Source organism: Gekko japonicus, unplaced genomic scaffold (genome assembly GCF_001447785.1).
Source record: "Gekko japonicus isolate JY-2015 unplaced genomic scaffold, Gekko_japonicus_V1.1 scaffold689, whole genome shotgun sequence".
Taxonomy (NCBI): domain Eukaryota; kingdom Metazoa; phylum Chordata; class Lepidosauria; order Squamata; family Gekkonidae; genus Gekko; species Gekko japonicus.
The window spans coordinates 153,801-163,975 of record NW_015174862.1 but is presented as its reverse complement, the minus strand read 5'-3'; the positions used below and the strand labels follow the sequence as shown (position 1 = coordinate 163,975).

Genomic DNA, 10,175 nt, shown 5'->3' with positions numbered 1-10,175 from the left:
GCCAGTGCCCCCCCCCCACCTTGACACGGGGGAGAAGTGGAGGATGGATGATTCTCCCATGTCTGGCATTGCTAAAGCAATAGGCCTTAGGTTTGTGGCTGAACAATGGGAATAAACTTAATAGCTTCGTCCCTCGCCACCATATTGGTTACTGTTCGACAGATCCTACTTGGTGTTAGCTCACGTTTCAGCCACAATGAGTACTTCAGAACTGCCATCCAAAAATGGGGGAAGGACCAAGTACGAGTGATCCCATTTCCAACCAGTGATATCAGCCTCGTCCCTCACTCTGTTTCGTGCAGAATCTGACTGTACCACCTGCAGCTATACAGTCGGACTCTCTCCGCCTTTGTCTGTCCAGGGGAATTTATGCTCAGATGTAGCTCTAGTGGTGATGGCCCCAGTTACCCCTGTGTATCTGTTCTCTTGCTTGGGCTGTGTCTCAGTGGCAGAACCTTTGCATGGAAAAGGCCCCAGGTTCAACCCTCCGGTATCTCCAGATAACAGAATCGGGTACTGCGATGTGGAGGACCTCTGCCTGAGACCTTGGAGAGTAGCTGCCAGTCCGAGTAGGCTATACTAACCTTGGTAGAGAATGACCAGACTCAGTATAAGGCAGCTTCCTGCAATCCCTTCTGTATGAGGCAAATCATTCTGTTGCAGGGAACAGCATCGGAAATGCCTCTCCCCATGAATCTTTTGAAGCCACCATCTGGTTCTGCAGCCGAAGAGGTGACAATGGGGTTGCACTGAAATTGCAGTAAGGGTGTGTGTGTGTTAACTTTCCCCCCTGTGGGTGTTCTGGATGGAGCCTGGCTTTAGAAGGGCTCTAGACAGCAGTGAGCCCTTTGCACCTCCCCAACAAAGGTATTTCGTTTTGCCTGTGGGAGCCGTTGGGCTTGCTGTTCAGACCTGCCAAGTTCTGCCTTGGGCAAAAGAGCCTGCTAGGTTTAGACTCTGGCTTAACTTGCATCGCAGACATTTTGGCAGTGATCTGTGTCAGTCTGGGCTGCTTCTTTGCGGCTTGTTTTGCGTAGCGGCCTCACTGCCTTTTGCTTGTGGTCAGGTGCACCGGGATCTAGCAGTACATTTAAGTAACGCCACAGATAGTTGAGCCCATTTCTCTCCACCTGGTGGCTGCAGATGAGGACCGGGCACCTGCCTGTCCTCACTGCTATGTTAAATTCAACACATCTGATCAGATGCCAGCCAGGCAGGCAGGCAGGCAGCTAGGAGGTTTGGTCTGCCCCCCCCCCCCCAACATGGGTCCTGATCCCAATAATGAATCACCATGGCACCCTTTGGTGCAGTCTTTTCCATGATTTGAGACAGAAATCATGTATTCCCCCCTCCCCCAATACAGCCAGCATCAGGCGGCTTAAATATGCTTTCCTCGTGTCCTCCCTGGATCTGCGCTATCAGGTGTGCACTGTGAGTTCCATGCCAGGAATTCCCAAGTGTGTGTGACCCAATTTCAGATCGGGACCACGGCGTGCAGCGAGAGGGTGCTTAAGGGTAACTCTCAGTGCACGTGTGGTCTTGCAGATCTCAGAAATACACAAGGAAAATACATTTAATCCCACAGGCTGCGGCATTTTTAGCAGCGGAAGTGGACAAGGTGGATAAATAAACACGTGCCACACTCTCTGGTGATGCTTATGGAGAAGGGGAGCAAGTCAACAGGCAGCGCCAACACTGCTTGCCCTTGCTGAAATTCGAACAGGGGCTCCTCTGAGTAGTTCGTTGCCAATCAAGTGTGGGCCAGAGTTTGCCCCTGCCCTATTCAGTTCAGCTCGCTGGTATCTGGGGGTCCATCAGGCATCTCTCGGCCACCCCTCTTGGAGAACAACGGGGTTCTGCAGAGGCAGGTCTTTCCTGGAACGCGCTCCTTCGGCATCGTGGCACTTCAGTCCCTGACTGCTGTTACTGGCTGCCCTTGCAGGGAGATTTCCTTGTTTCCTGCCTTGCTTTTAGTGCTTTGAATATAGGCAACCTGCTCCTGGAATTCTGCTGTGTTGCACTCTTACTCTTTGCAGAGAGTACTAAGCATTTTTAAAACATATATGTATATATTAAGAGTAGGGTGGATGCAATTAAAGAATCCATTTGTGGGCCATAATATTTGACGACATTCATATTTTACAGTACAGAAGAGGTCTGTCCCTTCTGCCTCCACAACCTGTCCCTCTTAACCTCATTTCTAGGTGTCCTGCAGGGAGGGACTTCCTTTGCACAAGGAAAGCTAATAATTGAGACTCTTTTCAGCATCTCCATCTGGCTGTTTACACTCGCTCAGTCTGCTGCAAGGAGGGCTACTTCTCTTGCTGTCCACCACAGCGGATTCCTGGAGGAGTCAGGCTTCTGATTTGTCTCTTTGCCCTGTGTTCTGCTTATCTGGCAAAAGACTGAGCTGCAGTTCTGAGACTTGGAAGTCTTCAGATGTCCCTATCTCACTTTTCTCCTTCAGAGAAGCAGGCTGTCCTACCTTTTGCCCTCACAACCCTTTGAGGGAGACTAAGCTGATGGGGGAATGACTGGCCCAAGGTGACCCAGGGAGCTTCATGGTTGAGAGTCACGGCTGAAGGTCCAGGCAGTGTTTAAAACTAAGTTCTAAGGCTCAGGCCAAGAGGCCCCCGAATCTGATCAGAAGTCACGGCACGAGGGGGTTTAATGCCTTCCCTCCCCCGTGCCATTTCCTCAACCTGAAATGATCTCAGGGAGCCACTACATGCCCTATTGGGATAAACTTCTCTCTGTGTGTCAGCCCTCTTTCCTGCAATATACTGTCTAAATTGGGCCCCTGCATATTGGAGAACTGGGGTTTCCAGCACTCATCTGGTTTGGCCCCAAGTATGGATCTGAACTTGCCCCTCCCAAGTCCCCGTCCAGTACCCTAAAAACCACTCTACAACACTGGCCTGTCAGCATTAATCATGCAGTAGGGAAAATCCAGGGCCCCACAGATTCCCCCATCAACAGGATGAAGAAGAGACGCTATGGGCTTTATTGGCTGCCTGTGTTTCTGCAGGTGGCAGCTGTACCCCTGCGGGTGGCATTGCCCGTATGCCTGTGGGATTTACAGTTTCTTGAAAGAGGACTTGAGTATTATACAAGAGGTGACTGGAAAGCGAGAGAGAGATTTATAAAAGCAGATTAAATCAGGCAACTTTTCTGTTCAAAGGAAAATAGTCCCATTGCTTTAACAGGAGCGTGACACTCAACAGATCTGGCAGGTGATGTGTGTCTTACACCAGGTAAAGGCTCACTGCTTCATACCTGCATGTCAGTGGGCTGCTGTTAATGTTTTAAAGACGTGACCCCCACAGGAGCCGGTGTGGGGATTACTCACTGTCACAAGGCTGCTGTTTTGGGTTGTTGTTGATACCGCTGCATGAGAGCCCTTCTGCCCATATTAAACCCCCCCACAGATATGTGGCCTTCAACCCCTTTTACAATTTAATTTGTACAGATGTAATGTACATTCCTTCTTTAAATCAAAAAAGGCAGCATCAGTTGCTCCTTCTGCTGTTTTCTGATGCCTGCCAGAGTTTTCAAAAGGTAGTTCACAGCAATGGAAGGGGCAGAAAAACCTTGAAACAGAAGGGAATTGGCTCCTAAAACCTAGTGATGCCAGAGAATCTTATTCTAAGTAATTTACTTTTCATGCTGAAATAGAAACGACTGTATTTTTTAAACTGGCTTGGAATCTGAATATGTGCGCTACATCCTTGCTCAGCATCTGGGTTAACTGAAATAGAAACAACTGTATTTTTTAAAACTGGCTTGGAATCTGAATATGTGTGCTACATCCTTGCTCAGCATCTGGGTTAACAGAAGTCTTGGTCCCTGTACAGTTCAGGAAAATTGTGCAATTTACCTGTTTCACACTGTCCATTTTGCTTCGGTGAGTAATGTGAAAACACAAAGAGAAACTACAGGGCACCACTTGAACCCACCTCACGCACTGACCTCTGGAAACTCCACACAGTGCCCTACCCATCCCCCCCATTCTTCTGAAGTTTCATGAAGCAGAGCTGATGATCTGTCTTTGCAGTCTTTCAGGGCTGGAAAACTGCGTAAAAGATTAAAGGAAATCCTCGACCCCGGGGCCACAGGGCTGAAAGGCCGGGGGGGGGGGGGGATCTCAAGTCCCATTTTGTCCTAGATAAAAATACTTGGCTTTTTACTGTAAGAATGGATAGGAGCCTTGAAGTAACAGTAGTTGTTGATCACTTTTGGGTACTATGTCCAAGTCAAACACTGGAAACGAGTCATGTTATAGGCAACCTACCGTCCCTTGCAAACGTAACTAACTGCACTTTCTCCCCTCCCCAGTCTGCACATCCAACACTCTTGTAAGTTTACTTGGTGCACCTTGTGCTGGCCCAGTAGGCAAGTCACCCAGTCCACAAAGCTGTGGAAAGCTAGAAATCACTGTCAAGGTGAATTCTTCCTTGTCACCATTATTAAATGCTTGCTGTCCCAGGAGAAAGCAACATGTGGTAACATTTCAAAACACTGCAACAGCACAGGATTGGAATCGCCGCGAGAAACGCATGGCTGTGGGACTCGCTGACATTCCCCCTAGCCCCATTTAGCCGTTTGCTACGGAAACAAGCCTCTTCATTCGTTGCCCTGTAATGAGTTACATGCATACGTATGTCCCCTCCAGCCACACAGCTGACTTATGGGAACCCCAGCAAGGGGCTTCCAAGGCAAGTGAGAAGCAGAGGTGGCTTGCCTTGCCATTGCCTGCCTCTGCAGAGCCATCCTCGGGGGTCTCCCATCCAAGTGCAGACCCCGCTTAGCTGCCACGATCTGGCTATACCAGGCTGCCTCCCTATCCTGGGAGGCTCAAACCACTTGGTGAGCATTTCTCTGATAAAATTTGACATGCCCCTTGTGATAGACCCATGCGGTCTGCCACTTTGCCCAGTGCCACCTTCAACGTGTTTGAAAAGGAGATTCTATAACATTCTTGAAATGTTAGGGTGGGTGTTTCTCTCTCCTTTGTTATACATTTTTTTGGTTCAAATAAGTTAAAAAAAAATGTGCTGAAACCCGAATGCCCAGTGCAGGACTGTTGGAGAAGCTGTAGAAACCACAATTGCATGGGTCATCTTAAAGGGAAAGTTGTGATGAACCAGAGATGTTCCGATTACTGTGCATTAGTCTGATAAGTAAATGCTAAACAACAAAAACAAAAGAGTGTGTTGCACTGCATTTTATTTTTTTTAAAAAACCTGGTTTGCCCAAGTCAAGATGGGCTATCACCTTGGCCCCCAATATTCCCTTCGGCTCCTAATAGAAATACTGAAAACCTAAAAGGTCTGCCTTGACTCCTGTAAGACCCTAAAAATTACTACTTCATAGTGCATTTGCTGTTCTTTTAGCGAGCACAATTTGTATCAACGGTAAGGTTCCCACATTGCATGGAAACTACTTGATTATTGGCAATGGAATGTGTGGAACCTACTGTGAAAAGTAGATTGCTTGAGGGGACATCAAGGTAATAATGGCAGTGTGAGGTCACACAGGCAAGCCATCAAGTGATGGATGCATGAGAGGGGACCAGACAAAACATAAAAAGTACTAAATAGCCTCTGCTCTGGAGATGATGCCATCTCTGGAAAGCCAGCTTCTTGACTCTTAGAAGGGAATACAGACCAGTTTTTTTTAATGGAACTAGTACATTTTTCTGACTAGGCAGCTATCACTACAATGGTTCTCTCTTACATTGGATGAGAGCTTGTTCCAGTGAGTCTAATAAAGGGGGCTTTATTACATGATGAACAAATGTTGAGTGCAAGACTGAAAGCCTTCCCCCCCCCCTCGTTTGACAGAGAGGGGGGGAAAGAGCCAAGAGTGACATTTCCCTAGTTGGTGCTGCAGTTTTCAGTCAGTTTGGTGTAGTGGTTAAGTGTGCGGACTCTAATCTGGGAGAACCGGGTTTGATTCCCCACTCCTCCACTTGCACCTGCTAATGTGACCTTGGGTCAGTCACAAGCTCTGGCACAGCTGTCCTTGAAAAAGAGCAGTTTGTGTCAGAGCTCTCTCAGCCCCACCCACCTCACAGGGTGTCTGTTGTGGGGAGGGGAAGGGAAAGGAAAGGAGTTTGTAAGCCGCTCTGAGACTCCAAGTGAAGGGCGGGGTATAAATCCAATCTCTTCTTCTTCTTCTGATCTGATAAAGCTAGAAGGATTATGGTCCTCTGAACTTGCCTGCTTGAGACCAGTTCATATCCCCCCCCCAATAAGGATAAATATGATCTGACCAGCAGCCAGACTCTTCTCACTAAGCTGTGACTGAGCACTTTTCTTTACTGATAACAAGCAATTCCTGTGACATTCTTTGGTTGTCAGTTAGAGGAAAGGCACTAAATATGTGTATGCCTGTGTGGATCCCAAGGAAATGTTTCATGTAAATAATGATCTTTTTTTATCCTAATAAAATTCACTTTTAACACAACTGCCCTCTGTTCCTTTTGCCAATTATTCTGAGCCTACTCTTTTTTTTTTAACCTTTAGAGGACAGTGATGCAATTTGTTATCCTAGAATGCGATGCATCGTTCTTCAAAGTGATCTTAAAGGTAGATTCACCAGGAAGTGCTTCTTAAATTATAAAAATAATGACAAGAACGTCTGTAGTCCTCAAGAACCTTCCTGGAAGGTATGCTGCAATATTGCAGTTATAATTTCCTTTAGGGTGGGGGCATGGGTTCTAGTCTCCCACTGCCTGTGTCTGGCTGAAACCATTATCTTTTGTGGAAGAAGTCAACAGTAGTGTAACGATTCCTTGTTTCTGTGTGTGTGTGTCTCTGTAAAAGTTTGGTTGCATGGCTGTGGTAGATAGACTAGAGTGGTTGAGAGAGGCAAGTGTGGAATGACAGAGGGGGAGGGGTTTTGGAAGCGTGAAGCGAATCTGGGTGGAGGTTTTGTGCGTCAGTCAGGAGTTGCAGTTACAAGTTGACAGTTGAGTTAGACAAGCAGTTCTGTGTTGAAGCTGAGGTAGTTCAGTGAGAAACAGAAGGAAAGCTGAGTGTATAGGAAAAAGTAAATGAAAGTTTAATTGAAGACAAGGTATAGGAAAGGCTGTATGTCCTGATAAACTGGAGAGAAACAGTGAACATATATGACCTTGAGTTAAACAAGTGTTACAAAGTTACCTGAAAGATCCCTGTCAGTGAGGGATAAGACTGTGTGATACCAAAGAAATTGTTCATCATTTATACATTACTAGTTACATTGTACAACCCTCTTATTTAGTAGTTATTTCAATAAATCCTCTTTCATCCAAGTTTATACCAGCTCTGAATGAAATACTTCCCAGGACCACATAGATCCCTGTAAGCCTTGAACTCGGTCTACCAAATTAAAAAGAGCAACAGTAAAAGCATAAAGGTTTGGAAATCCTTAAAATTTCCTGGTGGCAGCAGATTCTACTCAGTAAAGCGAAATAAAGAAAACTTTTAAAGGGAAACTAGTCCTCCCTAATAAGGAGGACGTCACAGGTAGTATACAGCCTTTGTGTGTGGGCAAAGTCCTAACTTTGTTTCAACTTTCATTAAAACCACCTTGGATGGCAGGGTTACAAGAGACCTCTGCCTGCAGAGCCAGACATAGAAGGCGAGAACATGCTAGAGGCAGACAACCTGTCTATCAGTATAACAGGGCTTTGAATTTCACTTTGTCTAGACAGAAATATGCATCACTGCAGCATAACCCTAGGAACGTGTGCAGATTTCAGAAGGGTGTATGGATGTCAAGTATCCAAACAAAGGAAACGCACTATGGAACACCAAACAAGTCCAAATAGCACTTTCATTGGAAAAACATTCTTCACTTACACAGTACTGGACAGTCAGGTTTCAGAAAATGTTCATGCATCTGCCTTGTATTCTGCCGCAGTCATCTCTGATCCCTTTATCTTCAGCCATTTTTAAGACAACCTAGGAGCCTGACAGCTGGTTACACACAACCAGACTTCAACCGCTTTCACTGTTTCAGAAAGAGCATATAAACTTTTCAGCTGCTGCTTTAGCATTGTTTTGAGTACTTTCAGCTTAAGAAAAAAATCACTTGCAATAACAAGTGACTTCTGCTCTGGCTACGATGCACCTTGAAGCATTTGCTCTTTTTTCCTGGAGTCACAGAAGAACCGGAGTTTCCTGGGTAACAGCCTGACTTCCACGGGCATGGCTTCATACTCCTCATTGTCTATAGCCAAGGAGCCTCCTGTATCCTGGAAAGAGAAGGCAGAGAGTTGCTGCTACCAGTTACAAACAGGAAAACTAACCCAGATATGCTGCCTGAGGACAGGTTTGAGCAGCTCCCCCCCACCCCCGGTATATACCAGGACAAACCAAGAAATATGGTCACACACCTCATGCTCGGTAATGTCTCTGCTCAGTCTCCTTCAAGGTGCTCTCTTATTAAATACCTCATTCCTCATGCATAGACCCCTTTTTCTCCTCCTCAGTGGTACCATGGCCTAGCCTCTCCCCTGTATGCAAGAAGCTGAAGGAATGCCCTTCAAAGCCATGGACTATTGTGGCTATGAAAAACTTTGTTTATAACTCGGAGGGGGGGGGGGGATCACATCTCAAAAGCATATAGTTGTTATGGTTTCATCCTTCATTTTGCTGCTCTTTCTGCATATATAACAGAAACAGATGAGCAGCGTGAACAGGCATTCTGGCCAAGGAGCCACAGACGGCTCTCTGTTCCCTTCACGCTTTACGTGTTTAAGAAGAGCCTTTCTAGTTTAGACCAGTGATCCACTAAGTCACCCGAAGAGCCTTGCGCTCACAAGAGCAGAAGGTACTGGTAGTCTCCAGCCCTAAAGACGTCCAGCTGTCCTCAAGCAGAGCCAGGGCCTTTTCTGCCCTGGCTCCTGCCTGGTGGAACTCTCGGCCTGGAGACATCCGTGCCCTGCGGGACCTAGCTCAGTTCCACAGGGCATGTAAGACAGAGATGTTCCACCGGGCCTACGGCTGAAGACAGCAATGGTTTCCCCATCGTATCCGGCCCATGACCCTGTCCCCATGGAGAAAGAGGACCATATTTCTGAACACCATTGAAGATAAGCTTTTAATGCAGGAGTGTCAAACATGCGGCCCAGGGGCTGGGTCAGGCCCTTGAAGGGCTGCAATCCAGCCTGCAAGGTCCTGGTTGTTTCCTGCTTCCTTTTTCAGTTCTGCTGCTGCTGCTATATCACAGCTTACTTTACCAGACTCTCTCAATTGCACAGGAGAGATAGATAGGCAAGCCTCTCCTGTGTGATTGAGAGAGTCTGGTAAAGCACTGGCTGAGGCCCCTCCCCCTCCCAGGGGATGGGAAGGAACCAGCCAGAGCTCGCTTCCTGGCCAGGCTGCCTCAATCGTATACAGGAGACAAAGGGAAGCCTTTCTTTCCTTCCACTGGCTGAAGCTCCTCCTTGAAAGGAGGCAGGGAATGAGGGAGAGCTTGCTTTGCAGCTTACAGATACACACCTGAACAGCATACTCAAGATTGCTACAGCACAGACATTTTGATGCAATTATTCAGAGCAAGAGGTGTCAGTTATCAGACACTGTCTTCTAATGAATAGACAAAATATTGCAAGTATTTTAAGCGTGTTTTATGTAAAGTTTTAAAAATCTTTAATTGTGTTTGTCTGTGTCCTTGAAAAAAATTCTCTCTCCACTACCTGGCATTACATTTTATGACACGTATGGTCCAGCCCAACAAGGTCTCATTTATGTCAGATCCGGCCCTCATAACAAATGAGTTTGACATTTATTTAGTTGATTTTTTGACTAACTATATACATTGTTCTATATACATTGTATACCACCCTGAGCCCTTCAGGGGGAGGGCGGTTTAGAAATATGATGATGATGTCCAGCATCATCTTTCCTGCAACGACCAACCAGATATTCAGGGGAAGCTCAAAAAGCAGGGCAAAGTAGCAACAGCCTCCGCCTGCTGCCAGCAGCCTGTATTACTAGTGTACTGCCTCTGCCCATAGAAGTTCTATCTCCATGAATGTGTCCAATTCACTGAGCACAGAAAAATCAGTGTATCCAGCCTGCCACGCAAACCATGAATTGTATCTTTGCAGTAAAAATGCCCCCTCCCCCCCATTTAAAAGTATGCTATAAGAAGGATTAAATAAACATTAAATATCTAGGGAA

General features: G+C 46.6%; 1 protein-coding gene across 3 annotated transcripts in view; it reads right to left on the bottom strand.

Moving 5' to 3' along the window:
- Positions 1-7,432: 7,432 nt before the first annotated feature.
- The window catches only part of AGK (acylglycerol kinase), a 67,163-nt gene continuing 64,420 nt past the window's right edge, over positions 7,433-10,175 (bottom strand). For all 3 annotated transcript variants that reach the window (XM_015424709.1, XM_015424708.1, XM_015424710.1), the window contains one exon: positions 7,433-8,242. In XM_015424709.1, coding sequence (XP_015280195.1) covers positions 8,108-8,242 — 135 coding nt within the window. In that variant the 3' untranslated portion in view covers positions 7,433-8,107. The remainder of the gene's footprint in view (positions 8,243-10,175) is intronic.